This window comes from Salmo salar, chromosome ssa03, assembly GCF_905237065.1.
Source record: "Salmo salar chromosome ssa03, Ssal_v3.1, whole genome shotgun sequence".
Taxonomy (NCBI): Eukaryota; Metazoa; Chordata; class Actinopteri; order Salmoniformes; family Salmonidae; genus Salmo; species Salmo salar.
This window is the reverse complement of record NC_059444.1, coordinates 4259543-4283823: the sequence shown is the minus strand read 5'-3', so window position 1 is coordinate 4283823 and position 24281 is coordinate 4259543. Positions and strand designations below refer to the sequence as shown.

The 24281-nt window shown below is 44.6% G+C and overlaps 1 protein-coding gene and 2 long non-coding RNA genes across 4 annotated transcripts; 1 reads left to right on the top strand and 2 right to left on the bottom strand.

The window, feature by feature from the left end:
- Positions 1-1106: 1106 nt before the first annotated feature.
- napgb (N-ethylmaleimide-sensitive factor attachment protein, gamma b) lies at positions 1107-10426 on the top strand. Its single transcript, XM_045714416.1, has 11 exons — positions 1107-1394; positions 3741-3808; positions 3903-4005; positions 4935-4965; positions 5211-5320; positions 5475-5541; positions 5811-5881; positions 6048-6126; positions 6287-6366; positions 6558-6687; positions 8126-10426. The coding sequence occupies exons 1-11, from the start codon at positions 1342-1344 to the stop codon at positions 8261-8263; spliced, it is 930 nt and encodes a 309-aa protein (XP_045570372.1). The 5' UTR covers positions 1107-1341; the 3' UTR covers positions 8264-10426.
- A 5216-nt stretch (positions 10427-15642) lies between these two features.
- LOC123741594 (uncharacterized) lies at positions 15643-16148 on the bottom strand. The gene is made up of 2 exons (XR_006769042.1): positions 16109-16148; positions 15643-15741 (listed from the first exon to the last, which is right to left on the bottom strand). It is a non-coding gene; the product is annotated as an uncharacterized lncRNA (long non-coding RNA).
- Positions 16149-16294: 146 nt separating this feature from the next.
- Positions 16295-17286, bottom strand: LOC123741593 (uncharacterized). Of its 2 annotated transcripts, none has more exons than XR_006769040.1 (3): positions 16967-17286; positions 16742-16879; positions 16295-16333 (listed from the first exon to the last, which is right to left on the bottom strand). It is a non-coding gene; the product is annotated as an uncharacterized lncRNA (long non-coding RNA). The 2 variants fall into 2 exon arrangements; XR_006769041.1 differs by lacking the exon at positions 16295-16333 and adding an exon at positions 16446-16474 and having other exon boundaries at positions 16700-16879.
- Positions 17287-24281: the final 6995 nt, after the last annotated feature.

Here is a 24281-nt window from a genome sequence, read left to right as displayed (position 1 = left end):
TATGAGATAATAGCAGTCAGTTAACATGACCTTTTTATGATTAAAAAATATATATATATTACATAAATTCTTCAAATTTTACAAAAAAAAGTGAAGTTAGCTGATGAATATAATCTCATAAAACAAAACTTATAATATCTAACCCTGTGTTTTCTACATACCTTATTTCGGTGTTTATCCAAAAGCTCTACAATGCCCCATTCATTTTGTCCGACAAACCATGGCGTGGTTAGCGCCTACAAAAAGACGCCATTACTATTTCTCTGTCCGGGAATCTGTTGTAACCATGGCGTTGTTAGCGCCTACAAAAAGACGCCATTACTATTTCTCTGTCCGGGAATCTGTAGTAACCATGGCGTTGTTAGCGCCTACAAAAAGACGCCGTTACTATTTCTCTGTCCGTCCAGTCTAATCTATAAGGACTGTGGTTGTTCTGGACTGATGTAAAACTATATCTTGGCCTCAAATTGCATACAACCATTGAAATTTCTAAGTTTGACATATTTTTTTACTACACTGATTCCACAATTGAACGTGAGTATGTCATAAATCTCTTTATTTTATTAGGAAAATGTTTCATACACAAATCAAAATTTATGAAGAAAAAGCCCCTTTTCTTATTTTTTTTATCTGATGTGGAAAACTATTTAGAGTCTTTAAAACGTATACAAAACAAAATGTCCAAAAAATTTATTCGCTATATGTCTGTATTTGATTTGATATAATGTGGAATAGTTTTATTACATTTTTTCTCATTTCTTTGGAATCCCTCTGGCTGTTATGTTTATGTTTTGCATGTTACTGTCAATAAAAAAAAAAAGATTACAAAATAAAAGTAAAATAAAAAATAAGGACTGTGGTGCATTGCGCAATGCCATCCTGGAATCTGTGGTAACCATGGCGTTGTTAGCGCCTACAAAAAGACGCCATTACTATTTCTCTGTCCGGGAATCTGTTGTAACCATGGCGTTGTTACTGCCTACAAAAAGACGCCATTACTATTTCTCTGTCCGGGAATCTGTAGTAACCATGGCGTTGTTAGCGCCTACAAAAAGACGCCATTACTATTTCTCTGTCCGGGAATCTGTAGTAACCATGGCGTTGTTTCTGCCTACAAAAAGACGCCATTACTATTTCTCTCTCCTTCCAGTCTAATCTATAAGGACTGTGGTGCATTGCGCCGTGCCATCCGGGAATCTGTAGTTTGACGTTGTGGACATTTTTTTTGCTATCCAAAACACCAACAGAATTTGTTTATCATCGTCCTCGGTTAGATATTTTTCTCCACAAATAACATCTGCTCGACAGATTTTGTCGAAGATCACGACAGCACCCTTGACCATGGCGTCCAAAATAAACGAAGCCCATGAACACATCGCTAAAGCGGAGAAAAAGTATGTCAAGTCGCGGTTGTTTTTGATTTAGCTAACGGTAACTAACGGTACTGTAGCTAGCATCGCTGACCCTGTTAGATGCTTCTACGAATTCTAGCTAGCTAGTAACATTGTCCAAAAAAATATCTGACCTTTTTAGTTGTTGACAAGATGTGAAATAACCAGAATTTACTTAACATTACGACATTGTCCTTGAATTACAGTTAATTAGTTAGCTATATTTGTAGGAAGTAGCTAGCTATCCTTCTAATCTGGCCAGTCAGCGGATGTATTCATTCATCAGCTAGTTAATGTTAGCCAGCTAGCTGCGGTAACGGTACGGTAACGGTACTTCGCTGCCCGCTCAGTGGCTGTGCATGCCTTTCCATTGTAATATCCTTATCCATTGCAAACCACAACAAGGCCACTGTGTTATAGTGATATGCTGTTCGCAAACGATTCTTTATTATAATTTTTTTTTGAACGACTCTGTTTACTGACTCGAGAGTCATGATTCGTTTTCTCCCAAGTGATTTGTTCGTTTGACCTGACCGTAATTATTTCGACTACACAGCATAATACTCGCTCAGCGGCTCCGGAGATGTGCTCCGACCTGTATCATGCACGCAGAAAAAATAAATCGATCATGTTGCAGGCAGCATAGAGAAGAAAAAGACACTGATAATTGATAGCAACATGGTGCAAGAATGAATGCATGTTATTGATATTACACCTCATTGTAGAACCAAAACATACACAGCCATCCTCTGCTCAACACTCGAGAACCAATCTTTCGCGGTCAAGCAGTTGCATTCCGCCAAGAGTCGTTCACAGTCCGGCAAGAGTCGTTCACAGTCCGCCAAGAGTCGTTCACAGTCCGCCAAGAGTCGTTCACAGTCCGCCAAGAGTCGTTCACAGTCTAGTCCGGTTGTGGCCGCAACTATATCTCGTTTTTTAAAAGGCATCTATAAATAATCTTATTTGTAAGTCTAGTAATCACAAATGGACATTGTTTGAAGCACACTTTTTTTATAAGTCTGTCACAAACAACAACTCCAAATATAGCTGCCTGCGACAGCAATGGACAGGATGACAGAAGATTAGTTGGATAACAAAGCAAGCACTCGTGTAGGAACTATTTTTGCTTGATGTGCAATCAAAATCTGTTAGGAATCTGATGTATGGTTAATGAGGAGATGATTGCAAATGATTTTGAACATTAGAGTAAAATATTTATCTAGATTTTTTTTTTTTTTTTTTGATATCAATACCAAATGGTGGTCAATTTTAGGGACGTCCATGACAGCGATGACAAGTTTCAAGTTTATAAACCACTGTTGAGTGGAGTGGATTCACAGTGATTTGAATGGACGCGTTGATTTGTCAATAACTCAAGACATCTTTTGACCAATCCCTTAGCTTCAAACTGTGTTAAGACATGTACCATGGGTCTACATTGTAAATATGGTGTCATTTGGTACTGTGGTTCATGAGGAGACCATTTATGAAGTATTTTGTTTGTGTAAGTGCTAATATGCAGTCTACTGTTATAGGGTGGCCATCTTGGAATGCGTCAGTGTTATTTTCTCAAACTGTTTGGGGACTATTGTGATGAGTCAAAATATTGCGTTTGGACTGAATCTGACTTAGTGCATAAGAATACAATTTTTTTTTTCTTCATTATTATTTTTAAGCATAACTTACATATTTAACTTATTACATACAGAATTTTATGTTATTTGGACTTATTTCATGAGAATACGCTTTTCAAAAGGTTTTCCAACATTTCCAAGATGGAGGAAAAAAATCAATTCTGATGGACCTTATGGGTCCTTGAGGCAAATTTGTTCACTGTGAGGAAAGACTCCTACATTCAAAGTTTCATGTCTAGGTCAAACAGGGCATCGGATATGAAGGTTTAAGTGAGACTGCTTATAACAGCACCACCAAAAAGACCAATTAGTGCCATTCTTTTAGACCAAGTTACTCATGGCTTTTAGTTTGGTAACTTTTTTTTTCTTCTAAATTAAAAACAATCTATGCTTGAGTTATTGAACTGAAAAACAAAAACCCTATGGTGCACGAGACTTGTAGAATCATGATTCTTTCGAGTTTTTAATCGTTTGCAAATAGGGGTGTGCTGGGTGGTATTGAATCAAATGAACAACATTAGTTGAAAGATGAGTTATTTTTGGCTGAACGAGTTTGAAAAGATCCGAGTCGGTAAACAGAGGCGAACTTCCCATCACTACTGTGTTTGTGACTAACTTGATGTTGTTAGCTCTTCTGTCGAGGTCTATTGTTATGGCTGCTGTGTGTGCTGTTAACCCCTGAAAATATAAATTTTTCTTGCATGTCATTTTGCAGTTTAAAGACAAGCATGACAAAATGGAAGCCAGATTTTGACAGTGCTGCATCAGAATATGCCAAAGCTGGTTAGTATGTTCACATTCTGTAAACGTATAGGAAGGATAACACTCCATACCATGTATTTACAGTCTGATAAACAATCTGTGTTTGCATTCCCAGCGGTGTGCTTCAAGAATGCCAAACAGTTTGAGCAAGCTAAGGATGCCTACCTGAAGGAGGCAGAGTACCACACAGAAAACAAAGCGTTGTTTCATGCAGCAAAGTAAGGTTTTCCATATGAATACTTGAGATTAAAGGGCCAATGCAGATGTTTTTATTTCAATATCAAATCATTTCTGGGTAACAATTAACTACCTTACTGTGATTGTTGTCAATTTTAAAATGGTCAAAAATAAATAAAAATAGCTTCTTAGCAACGAACAATTTCTCAAGCAAGAATTTTGCTAGGACTGTCGGGGAGGGGGAAACTGAAAAATAGCTCTTATTGGTTGAGTGGTTTGGAACTCTTTCTTATTGGTCTATTAATTAATTTACCTGGTGATGTCACCAGGCAGACCAAAAACTCCATCCCACCAAAACAGGCAGAAATCTCAGGCTGTCTTTTCCAACAGAGAAAAATCACATTTTTTTGGACTCCACAAGGCCTTTTTATTAATACCATTCAATACTTTTATATGTGAGACTTTTTGTTTATTAATACCATTCAATACTTTTATATGTGAGACTTTTTGTTTATTAATACCATTCAATACTTTTATATGTGAGACTTTTTGTTTATTAATACCATTCAATACTTTTATATGTGAGACTTTTTGTTTATTAATACCATTCAATACTTTTATATGTGAGACTTTTTGTTTATTAATACCATTCAATACTTTTATATGTGAGACTTTTTGTTTATTAATACCATTCAATACTTTTATATGTGAGACTTTTTGTTTATTAATACCATTCAATACTTTTATATGTGAGACTTTTTGTTTATTAATACCATTCAATACTTTTATATGTGAGACTTTTTGTTTATTAATACCATTCAATACTTTTATATGTGAGACTTTTTGTTTATTAATACCATTCAATACTTTTATATGTGAGACTTTTTGTTTATTAATACCATTCAATACTTTTATATGTGAGACTTTTTTTTTTTACTCCCTTTTTCTAAGATATGCATTTATTTTTCAGAGCAATCGAACAAGCAGGTATGATGATGAAGGTGAGTTTCCCCAATGTCCATGTAATATCTGCATAATACCTAATATACAACCGCGGACAAATATGGGAAGGAACAAGCCTTTTAATTTTACATTTTTTTGACACTATATGCTGTGTACCATATGATCGAGAGCATCATTGACTCACCCCCCCCCCCCCCAAAAAAAAATAATATTGATACTCTACAACAAAATAGCACGTGTAAAAATAGGTAGTCATTGCTCCATGTCCTCTGCTGTGTGACAGGACTTGAAGAAGATGCCTGAGGCGATCCAGTACATAGAGAAGGCCAGTATGATCTACGTAGAGAACGGTACTCCAGACACCGCTGCCATGGCTCTGGACAGGGCCGGGAAGTAAGTACTACTCCAGACTATACACCTCTGTCTACTTTATTGATTTGGTGTTTTTGATATGTTCCTGACCAGTGTTGTTTTGGGGGGGGGGGAGTACACATCACCCTGTTTTTTTTATTTTTTATTTATTTGAATCATACTTTTTCCTATCTAGACTTATCGAGCCTGTGAGTTTAGAGAAAGCTGTGGACTTGTATCAACAGGCGGCGGGTGTGTTTGAGGTAAGTTGGACGTTTTAATAGCATATTCTAAGTAAGAGAAGTTACATTTTACATTTTTAGTCATTTTAGCAGACGCTCTTATCCAGAGCGACTTACAGTAGTGAATACATACATTTCATTTCATGCATTTATTTTTTCTTTTTGTACTGCCCCCCCCCGCGAATCGAACCCACAACCCTGGCGTTGCACACACCATGCTCTACCAACTGAACCACAGGGAAGTTGCTTTTAATAAGTTGAGTTGATTTAACGGATTGTTTTGTGTGTAGAATGAGGACCGCTTACGTCAGTCAGCTGAGCTCCTGGGGAAAGCTTCCAGACTGCTGGTCAGATTACGCAGGTGAAGACAACGAATAACAGCTTTAAAAAAAAGCTTCATAGGACATCATAAAGGCTTCATAAGCACTACATAGATGCTTCACAAAGCATTTATAAGCAGCAAAGTATTGTGGCTGGTCCTGACTCGCTGTTCTAACACTGTTCTGTCTTTGTGAACTTGATGACAGACTGGATGAAGCGGCAACCGCCCTCCAAAAAGAGAAGAACATGTATAAAGATATAGAGAATTATCCCACTTGCTTTAAGGTACGTTCTTATGTCATTTGCATATGCATTTGATGATCTATTGGAATAATATCCTATTTGGTGTCTTCCAGCATTGCCCTTTTCAGCTATGTGGTTCATGGTATTGGTAGAGGTGTAAAATATAGATCATTAAATGTTGGATCTTGGTCTTTTCTCTTAGAAAACAACAGCACAGGTTCTGGTTCATCTTCACAGAAATGACTTTGTGGCTGCAGACAAGTGTGTCAGAGAGAGTTACAGGTAAGAACTTCTTTATGACTGAATACATTTGTCTAGAGCCACAGAAATGTCTATCTGAATTGTTACACTCCCACTGTTGGATCTAGAAGGAACCAACAGGTGTAATAAATACAGTGGAAACCCCTGAAAACCGTAATTGGGCTATAGACTATGGATTGTAGTCTGGTGATATAATTTCATGTTTCCTGCAGCCTCCCAGGCTACAGTGGGAGTGAAGACTGCGTGGCTATGGAGACGTTACTGCAGGGATATGACGAGCAGGACGAGGACCAGGTGCATCGCGTGTGTAACTCTGCTCTGCTGAAGTACATGGACAATGACGTGAGTTAACACTTCACACAACTGTACGGTTGTCACGAGAATTTTTTTTATCCCAGTGGTTGAACTCAACTATCACTCAAGCTTTGTCTATTTCCCCAGAGGTCGTAAATCTCCGGTTTAATAAAGAATTAGACAAAGTCTCAGATTCTGCAATAGATCAGTCCTTTATTCAGAGAGCGCTCTGACTTCAAAATGAGAACACAATCTTTTTATAGCATGCACACACACACACACACACACACACACACACACACACACACACACACACACACACACACACACACACACACACACACACACACACACACACACACACACACACACACACACACACACACAAATGAACTCACATCAGTAGAAACTCCACCTCTCTTTAGGTGGGCTGTATTTTTCCAAAGTTCACATACATTGGTTATCACCCTTCTGCAACATGTTTCATCATCTTCTGCAAGCCTAGCCATTTCTAACAGTTTTTCTCCTCCCTAGGGTGGGGAGGCCTCTTTCCAGTTATTAGTTTCAACGTTATCACAAGTCGACAGTTCAGTTGTCCTTGAATGTCTCAACTATACCCAGCTCATATTGCGAAACCCTCACGCTGTCTAGCGATGGGTCCCTGACCAAACCCTCACACTGTCTAGCGATGGGTCACTCACCAAACCCTCACACTGTCTAGCGATGGGTCACTGACCAAACCCTCACACTGTCTAGCGATGGGTCACTGACCAAACCCTCACGCTGTCTAGCGATGGGTCACTCACCAAACCCTCACACTGTCTAGCGATGGGTCACTGACCAAACCCTCACACTGTCTAGTGATGGGTCACTGACCAAACCCTCACACTGTCTAGTGATGGGTCACTCACCAAACCCTCACACTGTCTAGCGATGGGTCCCTGACCAAACCCTCACACTGTCTAGCGATGGGTCACTCACCAAACCCTCACGCTGTCTAGCGATGGGTCCCTGACCAAACCCTCACGCTGTCTAGCGATGGGTCCCTGACCAAACCCTCACGCTGTCTAGCGATGGGTCCCTGACCAAACCCTCACGCTGTCTAGCGATGGGTCCCTGACCAAACCCTCACGCTGTCTAGCGATGGGTCCCTGACCAAACCCTCACGCTGTCTAGCGATGGGTCCCTGACCAAACCCTCACGCTGTCTAGCGATGGGTCCCTGACCAAACCCTCATGCTGTCTAGCGATGGGTCCCTGACCAAACCCTCACGCTGTCTAGTGATGTTGACACTTAACCTGCAGAGGGTAACCCTCTATACAAGAGTATTTTACACTGCCAGTATGCCAATCTGCTACCACTGTCTAACAGTATTTGAAACCATGCTTTTTAAGATCCAATTCCACAAGTTTCATACACTTGAAGAAACAATACAAGAAGTCGGAAACAAACCCTCTTGATGTAATCTATCCCCCTCTACTCTCAGTATGCCAAGCTGGCCATCTCCCTGAAGGTTCCTGGAGGAGGAGCGAAGAAGAAGACTGCAAAGCCACCACAGGGGGGCGCCGGAGCACCCGCTGCCTCCGCTGAGGATGACGATGACTACGAGGGAGGGCTGTGTTAGCCGCACATAAGAAAACACTGACCGCTAAATACACCCGACGCTAAACACACCAGGAAGTCCTGCTCATTGAGGTGAAACTCTCAGAATATGTTGCTCCCCCTCCTGAACTAGACCCCAATATGTTGCTCCCCCTCTGAACTAGACCCCAATATGTTGCTCCCCCTCTGAACTAGACCCCAATATGTTGCTCCCCCTCTGAACTAGACCCCAATATGTTGCTCCCCCCCTGAACTAGACCCCAATATGTTGCTCCCCCCCTGAACTAGACCCCAATATGTTGCTCCCCCCCTGAACTAGACCCCAATATGTTGCTCCCCCCCTGAACTAGACCCCAATATGTTGCTCCCCTCTGAACTAGACCCCAATATGTTGCTCCCCTCTGAACTAGACCCCAATATGTTGCTCCCCCCTGAACTAGACCCCAATATGTTGCTCCCCCTCTGAACTAGACCCCAATATGTTGCTCCCCTCTGAACTAGACCCCAATATGTTGCTCCCCTCCTGAACTAGACCCCAATATGTTGCTCCCCTCCTGAACTAGACCCCAATATGTTGCTCCCCCCTGTACTAGACCCCAATATGTTGCTCCCCTCCTGAACTAGACCCCAATATGTTGCTCCCCTCTGAACTAGACCCCAATATGTTGCTCCCCTCTGAACTAGATCCCAATATGTTGCTCCCCCCTGAACTAGACCCCAATATGTTGCTCCCCCCTGAACTAGACCCCAATATGTTGCTCCCCCCTGAACTAGACCCCAATATGTTGCTCCCCCCCTGAACTAGACCCCAATATGTTGCTCCCCTCCTGAACTAGACCCCAATATGTTGCTCCCCTCCTGAACTAGACCCCAATATGTTGCTCCCCTCCTGAACTAGACCCCAATATGTTGCTCCCCTCCTGAACTAGACCCCAATATGTTGCTCCCCTCCTGAACTAGACCCCAATATGTTGCTCCCCTCCTGAACTAGACCCCAATATGTTGCTCCCCTCTGAACTAGACCCCCATATGTTGCTCCCCTCCTGAACTAGACCCCAATATGTTGCTCCCCTCTGAACTAGACCCCCATATGTTGCTCCCCTCCTGAACTAGACCCCAATATGTTGCTCCCCTCCTGAACTAGACCCCCATATGTTGCTCCCCTCCTGAACTAGACCCCAATATGTTGCTCCCCTCCTGAACTAGACCCCAATATGTTGCTCCCCTCTGAACTAGACCCCAATATGTTGCTCCCCTCTGAACTAGACCCCAATATGTTGCTCCCCCCTGAACTAGACCCCAATATGTTGCTCCCCCCTGAACTAGACCCCAATATGTTGCTCCCCTCTGAACTAGACCCCCATATGTTGCTCCCCTCCTGAACTAGACCCCAATATGTTGCTCCCCTCCTGAACTAGACCCCAATATGTTGCTCCCCTCCTGAACTAGACCCCAATATGTTGCTCCCCTCCTGAACTAGACCCCAATATGTTGCTCCCCTCTGAACTAGACCCCAATATGTTGCTCCCCCTGAACTAGACCCCAATATGTTGCTCCCCTCCTGAACTAGACCCCAATATGTTGCTCCCCTCTGAACTAGACCCCCATATGTTGCTCCCCTCCTGAACTAGACCCCAATATGTTGCTCCCCTCCTGAACTAGGTGTCTAATTCCCTCCATTCCCCTCAGTGTGAAATATGTCGATATCAGCAAAGTATACTCATCATATGTGTGGGTCCAACATCTTTTAATGTGTTTACATCAAACATACTCTCCTTTTCCCCAAAAAAACTAGATTAAATTCCAAGTTGTCATAAAAATGATAGTTTTGACTAGATCTATATCTATACTATAGATAGTATACTTTGTCTACAGTTTTATTCAGTGTGACGACGACATTTCACCTGTGTGTTTTTAAGATGTCCTATTGAACATAAATTCCATGTTGTAAATGTTCTTATTTTGTTGATCATGAATTCTCTTAACTGTAAATCAGGGTTTTCAAACATATTTTGGACCAACGAGCCGCATTCGTTTCTTCAGCGAGATCCGGAGGGCTGCACTTTAGAATTGGTTATATTTGCAAAAATGTCTACCGTCCATCGCTTTTGGATATTCGATGCTCCCTGACTGTCTAGCTTTTTTGTTTTTGATTACTGTTAGCACGTTGGACAGAGTAAAGAGACTATAAATATAGGTTCATTATCACTTCTACAGTTTCAATATCAGTTGAGATTGTTTTCCTCAAAACAAAACCCTCTTTTCCTCACCCCTAAAAAAAATACATAAAAAGGATTTGAATGGGCTCGAGGACCGGATCTGTATGATAACCCTGCTGTAAATGGTGCAGTTTTTGTAGGTATGTGTACAGATAAAAAAAAAATGATTTATTAATATATTGTTTATATTGTAGTGACTGATCAGTATTATTGTCATATAGAGTGGGGAAATAAATTTTTTATATATATATATATATATATATATATATATATATATATACATATATATATACATATACTACCGTTCAAAGGTTTGGGGTCACTTAGAAATGTCCTTGTTTTTTAAAGAAAAGCTATTTTTTTTTGTCCATTTTAAAATAACATCAAATTGATCAGAAATACAGTGTAGACATTGTTAATGTTGTAAATGACTATTGAAGCTGGAAACGGCAGATTATTTTATGGAATATCTACATAGGCGTACAGAGGCCCATTATCAGCAACCATCACTCCTGTGTTCCAATGGCACGTTGTGTTCGCTAATCCAAGTTTATCATTTTAAAAAGGCTAATTGATCATTAGAAAACCCTTTTGCAATTATCTTAGCACAGCTGAAAACTGTTGAAGAAATAAAACTGGCCTTCTTTAGACTAGTTGAGTATCCGGAGCATCAGCATTTGTGGGTTCTATTACAGGCTCAAAATGGCCAGAAACAAAGACCTTTCTTCTGAAACTCGTCAGTCTATTCTTGTTCTGAGAATTGAAGGCTTTTCCATGTGAGAAATTGCCAAGAAACTGAAGATCTCGTTCAACGCTGTGTACTACTCCCTTCACAGAACAGCGCAAACTGGCTCTAACCAGAATAGAAAGATGAGTGGGAGGCCCTGGTGCACAACTGAGCAAGAGGACAAGTACATTAGAGTGTCTAGTTTGAGAAACAGAAACCTCACAAGTCCTCAACTGGCAGCTTCATTAAATAGTACCCACAAAACCCCAGTCTCAACGTCAACAGTGAAGAGGCGACTCTGGGATGCTGGCCTTCTAGACAGAGTTGCAAAGAAAAAGCCATATCTCAGACCGGCCAATAAAAAGGAAAGATTAAGATGGACAGAAGAACACAGACACTGGACAGAGGAACTCTGCCTAGAAGGGCAGCATCCCGGAGTCGCCTCTTCACTGTTGACACTGGACAGAGGAACTCAAAAAGTGACCCCAAACTTTTGAACGGTAGCGTGTGTGTGTGTGTGTGTGTGTATATATATTACATGTTCAGTATGGTTTAATGTATGTTTATGTGTGTCTGTACAGTTGTTTAAGGCTTTGAAATGTCAAAGATAACAGTTGCTGGGGCAATATGCAATACAGATATAGTGTAGTGGGATTGTAAATGATGTGTGTGTGTGTGTGTGTGAAGGAAGAGAAACAGAAGTGTATTGACGGCTGAATACCGTTGTGACGGCTGAATACCGTTTGTGTTTGGAATGGATAATGGATATACAACAAGAGTCCTGAGTAAGATGAGGCATAGCAAAGCAAGTTTTTAGTTCATCTACCTTGGAGATGGTGTGTAGCATATGGTGAAGATATGTCTTTGTAGGATACTTAAAAAAGAATAATAATGTATCTTTGTTCCATATTGTTGGTCAATTCCTGGAGACTGTAAAAGTGAGACCATGAAAATGTGATTTTTGATTCCATTGTGTATTCTCATTATAATGCTCTAATTGGAAAATGATGTTGTTATCTCACTAGAGGTTCTAGCGTCTCTTGTGTAAATGCACATGCGAGCAACTGGACTTATTCAAGCAAGCAAAATAGACATCTAGGCAGAGATCTATGTTTAAAAGAAATGTATATATAGACCAGGGCTCTCCAACTCTGTTCCTGGAGAACATCCCTCCTGTAGGTTTTAACTCCAACTCTGTTCCTGGAGAACATCCCTCCTGTAGGTTTTAACTCCAACCCTGTTCCTGGAGAACATCCCTCCTGTAGGTTTTAACTCCAACCCTGTTCCTGGAGAACATCGCTCCTGTAGGTTTGAACACCAACCCGGTTCGAGCTTCCGTCCTGTAGGTTTTAACAGGGTTGGAGTGAACCTACAGGAAGGATGTTCTCCAGGAACAGAGTTGGAGTTAAAACCTACAGGAAGGTATCTCTCCAGGAACAGGGTCAGAGTTCAAACCTACAGGAAGGATGTTCTCCAGGAACAGGGTCAGAGAGCCAGGCTTAATCGCCCAACATCAGTGCCCGACCTCACTAATGCTCCTGTGGCTGAATGGAAGCAAGTCCCCTGCAGCAATGTTCCAACATCTAGTGGAAAGCCTTCCCAGAAGAGTGGAGGCTGTTATAGCAGCAAAGGAGGGGGACCAACTCCATATTAACGCCCATGATTTTAGTATGAGATGTTTGACGAGCAGGTGTCCACATACTTTTGGTCATGTAGTATATGTATTTCATGTGCATTCCTTTAAAGAAAAATTACCTCCCATTTAATTGATTTATTTAATAAACCTCATCGTCTGTGGTAACAGCCGTGTCATGTTGTTGTAGTCCCTGTACCTACAGTACCGTGGTAACAGCCGTGTCATGTTGTGTAGTCCCTGTACCTACAGTACCGTGGTAACAGCCGTGTCAGTTGTTGTAGTCCCTGTACCTACAGTACCGTGGTAACAGCCGTGTCATGTTGTGTCCCTGTACCTACAGTACCGTGGTAACAGCCGTGTCATGTTGGTCCCTGTACCTACAGTACCGTGGTAACAGCCGTGTCATGTTGTAGTCCCTGTACCTACAGTACCGTGGTAACAGCCGTGTCATGTTGTAGTCCCTGTACCTACAGTACCGTGGTAACAGCCGTGTCATGTTGTCCCTGTACCTACAGTACCGTGGTAACAGCCGTGTCATGTTGTCCCTGTACCTACAGTACCGTGGTAACAGCCGTGTCATGTTGTTGTAGTCCCTGTACCTACAGTACCGTGGTAACAGCCGTGTCATGTTGTAGTCCCTGTACCTACAGTACCGTGGTAACAGCCGTGTCATGTTGTAGTCCCTGTACCTACAGTACCGTGGTAACAGCCGTGTCATGTTGTAGTCCCTGTACCTACAGTACCGTGGTAACAGCCGTGTCATGTTGTCCCTGTACCTACAGTACCGTGGTAACAGCCGTGTCATGTTGTAGTCCCTGTACCTACAGTACCGTGGTAACAGCCGTGTCATGTTGTCCCTGTACCTACAGTACCGTGGTAACAGCTGTGTCATGTTGTAGTCCCTGTACCTACAGTACCGTGGTAACAGCCGTGTCATGTTGTAGTCCCTGTACCTACAGTACCGTGGTAACAGCCGTGTCATGTTGTAGTCCCTGTACCTACAGTACCGTGGTAACAGCCGTGTCATGTTGTCCCTGTACCTACAGTACCGTGGTAACAGCCGTGTCATGTTGTTGTCCCTGTACCTACAGTACCGTGGTAACAGCCGTGTCATGTTGTAGTCCCTGTACCTACAGTACCGTGGTAACAGCCGTGTCATGTTGTTGTAGTCCCTGTACCTACAGTACCGTGGCAACAGCCGTGTCATGTTGTCCCTGTACCTACAGTACCGTGGTAACAGCCGTGTCATGTTGTTGTAGTCCCTGTACCTACAGTACCGTGGTAACAGCCGTGTCATGTTGTAGTCCCTGTACCTACAGTACCGTGGTAACAGCCGTGTCATGTTGTAGTCCCTGTACCTACAGTACCGTGGTAACAGCCGTGTCATGTTGTTGTAGTCCCTGTACCTACAGTACCGTGGTAACAGCCGTGTCATGTTGTAGTCCCTGTACCTACAGTACCGTGGTAACAGCCGTGTCATGTTGTCCCTGTACCTACAGTACCGTGGTAACAGCCGTGTCATGTTGTAGTCCCTGTACCTACAGTACCGTGGTAACAGCCGTGTCATGTTGTAGTCCCTGTACCTACAGTACCGTGGTAACAGCCGTGTCATGTTGTAGTCCCTGTACCTACAGTACCGTGGTAACAGCCGTGTCATGTTGTTGTCCCTGTACCTACAGTACCGTGGTAACAGCCGTGTCATGTTGTCCCTGTACCTACAGTACCGTGGTAACAGCCGTGTCATGTTGTTGTAGTCCCTGTACCTACAGTACCGTGGTAACAGCCGTGTCATGTTGTCCCTGTACCTACAGTACCGTGGTAACAGCCGTGTCATGTTGTAGTCCCTGTACCTACAGTACCGTGGTAACAGCCGTGTCATGTTGTCCCTGTACCTACAGTACCGTGGTAACAGCCGTGTCATGTTGTAGTCCCTGTACCTACAGTACCGTGGTAACAGCCGTGTCATGTTGTAGTCCCTGTACCTACAGTACCGTGGTAACAGCCGTGTCATGTTGTTGTAGTCCCTGTACCTACAGTACCGTGGCAACAGCCGTGTCATGTTGTTGTCCCTGTACCTACAGTACCGTGGTAACAGCCGTGTCATGTTGTAGTCCCTGTACCTACAGTACCGTGGTAACAGCCGTGTCATGTTGTCCCTGTACCTACAGTACCGTGGTAACAGCCGTGTCATGTTGTAGTCCCTGTACCTACAGTACCGTGGTAACAGCCGTGTCATGTTGTTGTCCCTGTACCTACAGTACCGTGGTAACAGCCGTGTCATGTTGTCCCTGTACCTACAGTACCGTGGTAACAGCCGTGTCATGTTGTAGTCCCTGTACCTACAGTACCGTGGTAACAGCCGTGTCATGTTGTTGTCCCTGTACCTACAGTACCGTGGTAACAGCCGTGTCATGTTGTCCCTGTACCTACAGTACCGTGGTAACAGCCGTGTCATGTTGTTGTCCCTGTACCTACAGTACCGTGGTAACAGCCGTGTCATGTTGTAGTCCCTGTACCTACAGTACCGTGGTAACAGCCGTGTCATGTTGTAGTCCCTGTACCTACAGTACCGTGGTAACAGCCGTGTCATGTTGTTGTCCCTGTACCTACAGTACCGTGGTAACAGCCGTGTCATGTTGTAGTCCCTGTACCTACAGTACCGTGGTAACAGCCGTGTCATGTTGTTGTTGTCCCTGTACCTACAGTACCGTGGTAACAGCCGTGTCATGTTGTCCCTGTACCTACAGTACCGTGGTAACAGCCGTGTCATGTTGTAGTCCCTGTACCTACAGTACCGTGGTAACAGCCGTGTCATGTTGTAGTCCCTGTACCTACAGTACCGTGGTAACAGCCGTGTCATGTTGTAGTCCCTGTACCTACAGTACCGTGGTAACAGCCGTGTCATGTTGTCCCTGTACCTACAGTACCGTGGTAACAGCCGTGTCATGTGTTGTTGTCCCTGTACCTACAGTACCGTGGTAACAGCCGTGTCATGTTGTAGTCCCTGTACCTACAGTACCGTGGTAACAGCCGTGTCATGTTGTAGTCCCTGTACCTACAGTACCGTGGTAACAGCCGTGTCATGTTGTTGTAGTCCCTGTACCTACAGTACCGTGGTAACAGCCGTGTCATGTTGTAGTCCCTGTACCTACAGTACCGTGGTAACAGCCGTGTCATGTTGTAGTCCCTGTACCTACAGTACCGTGGTAACAGCCGTGTCAGTTGTTGTCCCTGTACCTACAGTACCGTGGTAACAGCCGTGTCATGTTGTTGTAGTCCCTGTACCTACAGTACCGTGGTAACAGCCGTGTCATGTTGTAGTCCCTGTACCTACAGTACCGTGGTAACAGCCGTGTCATGTTGTTGTCCCTGTACCTACAGTACCGTGGTAACAGCCGTGTCATGTTGTAGTCCCTGTACCTACAGTACCGTGGTAACAGCCGTGTCATGTTGTCCCTGTACCTACAGTACCGTGGTAACAGCCGTGTCATGTTGTTGTTGTCCCTGTACCTACAGTACCGTGGTAACAGCCGTGTCATGTTGTTGTAGTCCCTGTACCTACAGTACCGTGGTAACAGCCGTGTCATGTTGTAGTCCCTGTAACTACAGTACCGTGGTAACAGCCGTGTCATGTTGTTGTAGTCCCTGTACCTACAGTACCGTGGTAACAGCCGTGTCATGTTGTAGTCCCTGTACCTACAGTACCGTGGTAACAGCCGTGTCATGTTGTAGTCCCTGTACCTACAGTACCGTGGTAACAGCCGTGTCATGTTGTAGTCCCTGTACCTACAGTACCGTGGTAACAGCCGTGTCATGTTGTAGTCCCTGTACCTACAGTACCGTGGTAACAGCCGTGTCATGTTGTAGTCCCTGTACCTACAGTACCGTGGTAACAGCCGTGTCATGTTGTCCCTGTACCTACAGTACCGTGGTAACAGCCGTGTCATGTTGTAGTCCCTGTAACTACAGTACCGTGGTAACAGCCGTGTCATGTTGTAGTCCCTGTACCTACAGTACCGTGGTAACAGCCGTGTCATGTTGTTGTAGTCCCTGTACCTACAGTACCGTGGTAACAGCCGTGTCATGTTGTCCCTGTACCTACAGTACCGTGGTAACAGCCGTGTCATGTTGTAGTCCCTGTACCTACAGTACCGTGGTAACAGCCGTGTCATGTTGTCCCTGTACCTACAGTACCGTGGTAACAGCCGTGTCATGTTGTTGTTGTCCCTGAGAATACTAGATGTTTGCGTGACTGTTTTTAAAAAAAGTTTGCGTCCCAAATGACACCCTAATCCCTACGTAGTGCACTACCTTTGACTAGGGCCCTACATCGTGCTCTGCTAAGGGCTCTGGTCAAGAAGAAGTGCACTATATAGGGAACAGGGTGCTATTTTGGGACGTAACCTGAGAGTTAATTCTAACGAGGTTCTTCCAGAAATGTACCGTGGAAAGGAAGGACCTTGTTAATGGATGTCGAGCTTCTTAAATCTTTTGTGTGTATTTTCATGAGAGAGTTAGATCGTCTACCAATGCCTCTGTCCTCTCCTAAGCATCGTCCTGGTTTTAATGCGCACCAGTGCTGCTTCTGTTGTGATGTTTCCCACACCAAGTGTGTTCTGTATTTGTGCGTTAGCCACAATCAAAAAATTAGGAGTGTACAATAAATGTGTCAATCCAGTGAAAATAAAAAGGGATAAATCTCTTATCTTGTAAATGGAAAGTTCCTCCGTCTCCATGTGTTGCTAGTGAACGCTGAATTCTGCTAACTCTAGCATTACAAAGCATTTATATTCATCTGTAATGGCTTATCAATAAAGGCCAATAAATTCTGACTGACAATTCATGACTTCTACACCTGTAAGTAATACTGGTTTGGAACTAAAACAAAGAAAAGTTATTCTGTAAATTGACCTTGTTTTAATTGTTGGCCATTAAAGCCATACCTTTTAAATATGCAACTGGCCCATAGCCATACCTTTTAAATATACAACTGGCCCATAGCCATACCTTTTAAATATACAACTGGCCCATAGCCATACCTTTTAAACATACAACTGGCCCATAGCCATACCTTTTAAACATACAACTGGCCCATAGCCATACCTTTTAAACATACAACTGGCCCATAGCCATACCTTTTAAATATACAACTGGCCCATAGCCATACCTTTTAAATATACAACTGGCCCATAGCCATACCTATTAAATATACAACTGGCCCATAGACATACCTTTTAAACATACAACTGGCCCATAGACATACCTTTTAAACATACAACTGGCCCATAGCCATACCTTTAAATATACAACTGGCCCATAGCCATACCTTTAAATATACAACTGGCCCATAGCCATACCTTTAAATATACAACTGGCCCATAGCCATACCTTTAAATATACAACTGGCCCATAGCCATACCATGTTTAAACCTTATGTGTTGTTCATGTTTTTGCTATTCACCTAATGTTCACGGGTCTGATGGACCCACAACATGATTGGGTTTTTACAACTACACAGCCATAACAATTTACATAAAAATACTTAATACTTAGATGTTGACTTATATCAATTACAAGCAATATAAAGATCATACATGGTTCATATTTGCCATTTACCTCTGCTAGATCACATTTATCAATAAAAGTGCTATTTTTATATATATATATATATAAATAGAAATATATCAAGACATGGGTGGAATAAATCATGTTTATCATGAACAAATATAAATGAAAAAAGGTTTTCATCACTATTGATGTTTATTGCTTTGAACTGAACGAATTGGAAGGACAAATTTTACATAGAGTATTATATGGAAATGTATAAATGAGCCCCATTAAACACTAATTAGGGCCGGTCTACACACCACATGAGGGACGGAGTTTTACTATGTGTGTGTTGCTAATGTATTTATTGCACGTGTACCGTGTCTTCCTGTCCTCCTTTGGGTCCACACACATCGCAGTGCTTCTTGTTGCTACCGGCTGCAATCTAGAATGATAAAAAAACACTTTGTTCAGGAATTTTACTAACATCTCACTCACTCACATATATAGTTACAGCAGACCAAGGTAGGAGAGTCAGACACACACACACACACACATGCAATAACATCATTCACACTTACTTCCTGTATTGGAGTTGTTGGTTCTGTGGGTCGGGGCGGATGGTGCACCAACATCCTCCTCCTGAATCCTCCTCACCATGGCTGCAGAAGCTGGGGTCCTTGGGATATGTTGCCTCCTCTGGATTTGAGGTCTTACCAATGCATAGCCCAGCTCCTGGAGAAAGAGCCGTCTCCTCTGGAGCTTCCCTCTGTTCCAATCTGGGTTCAACGCCGTCCAGATGACAAACGTGTTGTACTCTGAGATGTCCAAGATGTTGAAGAATATCACAAGTGTCCAGCGTAGGGTTCTTCTTTTGCAGCTGTAGCCAGTCACCAGCTTGTCTAAAATGTCCACCCCTCCTTTTGTTGCATTGTAATCCATTATGATTTCTGGTTTCTGATGTCCCTGGCTACAGATTCTCTCATCCCTAATGCAGCGTACTCATGAGTACCATGTTTTTGTCTTTCTTTGGTATGTAGGACACTAGGGACGTGTCTGCGGTGAACACAAACTTAGAGGAATTGATTCGGCCTGTTCTGTGTATTCAACAGCTGAGGTGGGAACTCGGGCTTGTTTTTTCATACTGTTCCGACCATCATCAGCTTCCTCTTGAGGAGATCCTGTCCCAGCTTGTGCGAAGTAGAAAAGATATCGCATGTGATGTGGCCATGAAGAAGATACCTGTGTCACGTCCAGGTCAACCTGCATCCCTTGGATCTTCTCAGGGGCTTCTTCATCTGGCCTCCCCGTATACACTTGCAAGATCAACGCATATGATGAAGCAACATCAAAGGCAGCCCAGATCTTGATTCCATATTTTGTGGGTTTAGACGGTATGAACTGTCTGAAGGGGTTAGCGGCCCCTAAATGGCATAAGCTGCTCATCAACAGTAACGTTGGGCCCAGGGTTGTAAAACAGGGGAAGGAGGCCCACCCACTTGTCCCACACTGACCTGATTGCAGCTAGCTTGTCTCTCTGCCGCCGAGCTGGTCTGGTGTCTCGGTTATCGAAGCGGATAATCCTGGAAATAATGTGGAAGTTTTCCAGAGACATTGTTGCACGGAAAAGTTCTCTGTCATTTTCTGAATCCCACACGGATTCTGTGGATTCCCCATTGGATCTGAAAACACCAGCAAGGATAAACAACCCCCAAACTATGCATGCATGTAAATGAGTTTGGTCCATCTCTTTCCATCTCTCTCCAAAAACCCCCCTTCCCTCCAACATGGTGCAGTCCAGAATGATTGTCTGGATGGTGTCTGGGATGAACAGTTGAAAAGAAGACTTTATGTCCTGCACGTGAATAACCACCATCCGCGTCGGCCCTAGTTGCATCCTTATCACATTGACAGCCATGCAGGGTGGCTCATTCCTTGGGCAAGAAGACCATTCAATTTCACAATTTGTTTTACATCCATATTTCTCCTCCTGCAGGGTGCTGATGAGATGGTTGCTGACGGGCTGGTCCTGGGGCTGGCTGCTGATGGGCTGGTCCTGGGGCTGGTTGCTGATGGGCTGGTCCTGGGGCTGGTCCTGGGGCTGGTTGCTGACGGGCTGGTCCTGGGGCTGGTTGCTGACGGGCTGGTCCTGGGGCTGGTTGCTGACGGGCTGGTCCTGGGGCTGGTCCTGGGGCTGGTTGCTGATGGACTGGTCCTGGGGCTGGCTGCTGACGGGCTGGTCCTGGGGCTGGCTGCTGATGGGCTGGTCCTGGGGCTGGTTGCTGATGGGCTGGTCCTGGGGCTGGTCCTGGGGCTGGTTGCTGATGGGCTGGTCCTGGGGCTGGTCCTGGGGCTGGCTGCTGATGGGCTGGTCCTGGGGCTGGTCCTGGGGCTGGTTGCTGATGGGCTGGTCCTGGGGCTGGCTGCTGACGGGCTGGTCCTGGGGCTGGTTGCTGACGGGCTGGTCCTGGGGCTGGTTGCTGACGGGCTGGTCCTGGGGCTGGTTGCTGATGGGCTGGTCCTGGGGCTGGTTGCTGATGGGCTGGTCCTGGGGCTGGTCCTGGGGCTGGTCCTGGGGCTGGTTGCTGATGCACTGGTCCTGGGGCTGGCTGCTGATGGGCTAGTCCTGGGGCTGGTCCTGGGGCTGGTTGCTGACGGGCTGGTCCTGGGGCTGGCTGCTGATGGGCTGGTCCTGGGGCTGGTTGCTGATGGGCTGGTCCTGGGGCTGGTCCTGGGGCTGGTTGCTGATGGGCTGGTCCTGGGGCTGGCTGCTGACGGGCTGGTCCTGGGGCTGGTTGCTGACGGGCTGGTCCTGGGGCTGGTTGCTGACGGGCTGGTCCTGGGGCTGGTTGCTGATGGGCTGGTCCTGGGGCTGGTTGCTGATGGGCTGGTCCTGGGGCTGGTCCTGGGGCTGGTTGCTGATGCACTGGTCCTGGGGCTGGCTGCTGATGGGCTAGTCCTGGGGCTGGTCCTGGGGCTGGTTGCTGACGGGCTGGTCCTGGGGCTGGTTGCTGATGGGCTGGTCCTGGGGCTGGTCCTGGGGCTGGTTGCTGATGGGCTGGTCCTGGGGCTGGTTGCTGATGGGCTAGTCCTGGGGCTGGCTGAGGGTCAATCTCATCCTCTTCTTCCAACTCACTGTCAGACTGCGAATGGACAGAGACATGTATTCCTCATATTCTGAAAATTCTTCATCTTCCAAAGTGGAAGACTCTTTCCACACTAGCTTCTCTCTCTGCCAAAAAATATTTCTAAGATCCTCTGAGCAGAGATTATTTTTGCCGTACTGATTGTGGTAAGGAGCCACACAGTCAAAGCTATTTATTTGTTATGTCCCTCCCCCAATTTGCACCTGCTGGGGTACAGTGTAAGGAAAATACAGATTTTTTTTTTACAATGTATTGCAATAATATATTGTAATAACATTGTGCAGGTTACCGCAAGACATTGTGTAGTTTCACACACTACAAAGGGTAAAGAGTGCGAGAAAAGCAGGAGACAGGCAGGGAGACAGACAGACAGACAGACAGACAGACAGACAGACAGACAGACAGACAGACAGACAGACAGACAGACAGGGAGACAGGGAGACAGGCAGATAGGCAGATAGGCAGGGAGACAGACAGACAGACAGACAGACAGACAGACAGACAGACAGACAGACAGACAGACAGACAGGCAGGGAGACAGACAGACAGACAGACAGACAGACAGACAGACAGACAGACAGACAGACAGGCAGGCAGGCAGACAGACAGACAGACAGACAGACAGACAGACAGACAGACAGACAGACAGGGAGACAGGCAGACAGGCAGGGAGACAGGCAGGGAGACAGACAGACAGACAGACAGACAGACAGACAGACAGGCAGACAGACAGACAGACAGACAGACAGACAGACAGACAGACAGACAGACAGACAGACAGGGAGACAGGCAGACAGGCAGGGAGACAGACAGGCAGGGAGACAGGCAGACAGGCAGACAGGCAGGGACACAGGCAGACAGGTAGGCAGGGAGACAGACAGACAGGCAGACAGGCAGGGACACAGACAGACAGGTAGACAGGGAGACAGACAGGGAGACAGGCAGGGAAACAGGCAAACAGGTATGCAGGGAGACAGACAGACAGGGAGACAGGCAGGGAGACAGGCAGACAGGTAGGCAGGGAGACAGGCAGACAGGTAGGCAGGGAGACAGACAGACAGGGAGACAGGCAGGGAGACAGACAGGCAGAGAGACAGACAGGCAGAGAGACAGGCAGGGAGACAGACAGACAGGTAGGCAGGGAGACAGACAGGTTATTGGTGCTATGTTGAAACAGCAGGTTCAGGGAGGAGGAAGACGGAGTGAAGGCAGCAAACCTTTTTGTTTCATTTTTACTTGTTTTCACCTACACACACACTTTTCCAAACTTGTATTACCCTCGGGTCCAGTGGACCAGAACACCACATATGTAATATAAATGTGTAGGTGGGTCCAGTGGACCAGAACACCACATATGTAATATAAATGTGTAGGGGGGTCCAGAACACCACATATGTAATATAAATGTGTAGGGGGGTCCAGAACACCACATATGTAATATTAATGTGTAGGGGGGTCCAGTGGACCAGAACACCACATATGTAATATTAATGTGTAGGGGGGTCCAGTGGACCCGAACACCACATATGTAATATTAATGTGTAGGGGGGTCCAGTGGACCAGAACACCACATATGTAATATTAATGTGTAGGGGGTCCAGTGGACCAGAACACCACATATGTAATATAAATGTGTAGGGGGGTCCAGTGGACCAGAACACCACATATGTAATATTAATGTGTAGGGAGGTCCAGAACACCACATATGTAATATTAATGTGTAGGGGGGTCCACTGGACCAGAACACCACATATGTAATATTAATGTGTAGGGGGGTCCAGAACACCACATATGTAATATAAATGTGTAGGGGAGTCTAGTGTTCACTCAATGAAAATGTGTTTATTTTTACATGTTCTTCACAGAAAATGAGCCAAAGCCAATGAGTCTCAGGTTGAAAATATTAATTCATTGTATAATTTTTCTTTTTGTAAACATTGAAAATGGGTCCCACAGACCCAAACAAGGGTTAAACATACAACAGGACCATTAAAACCATCCCTTTAAATCTGGATCATAGATATACCATGTTTTATACCTTTAAACATACAACTATTTTTATTAAAGCTCCTTTAAGACAGAGACAAAATAACAGTTTACATTTAATACCCCCCCACCCACCCCCTTCCCTCCCTCCCTCCCTCACCCACCCCCTTCCCTCCCTCCCTCACCCCCTTCCCTCCCTCCCTAAAACTGTTATGTACGTAATGGGAAATTACTCATGACAATACTGGACGTTTTCTTTCATGCTACAATGTCCTCTGATGCATAGCTCGGAACCAAAGGTCCAAACAAAACAATGTGTGTTTGTGTTTTGTATGAATGGCTGTTTTTTTTTCTCCATTTCTTATCTTTGAATGTTGATGAAACTCAATTAATACTTCCTATTGAAGTCCTACGGAAGTCATTCTGTACATGAGGAGGTGAGAGTTCTGTAAATCGGTGGACGAAGTTGAACAATGGATGAGTCCAGCAACAGTGTCCATGAGAACGCTGCAGACAGTCCAGTCGCTTCATGATATACAGTATTTACTCTTGATTCAAAATACACTCACTTCCTTGGGCTTGGGTCAAACTGTAGCAGATAAACTGTGTGTGTGTGTGTGTTTGAGGAGAAGCCCATCTCCTCTCTAAATGTGTCCTTGGAGCCAGAGAGATAATATAATATATAGTATAATATATAGTATATAGTATATATAATGACATGATCTAATAGCAGCTGTGTCCTGAACAGAGCCTGTATTCAGCGCTTGAAGTGGATTGCA

Coding starts and splice junctions, on each gene's coding strand:
- napgb (XM_045714416.1), top strand. CDS start 1,342: ATGGCGTCCAAAATAAACGAAGCCCATGAACACATCGCTAAAGCGGAG. Junction 3,809..3,902: donor ATCAGAATATGCCAAAGCTG/GTTAGTATGTTC, acceptor TTGCATTCCCAG/CGGTGTGCTTCAAGAATGCC. Junction 5,882..6,047: donor CTGCTGGTCAGATTACGCAG/GTGAAGACAACG, acceptor ACTTGATGACAG/ACTGGATGAAGCGGCAACCG.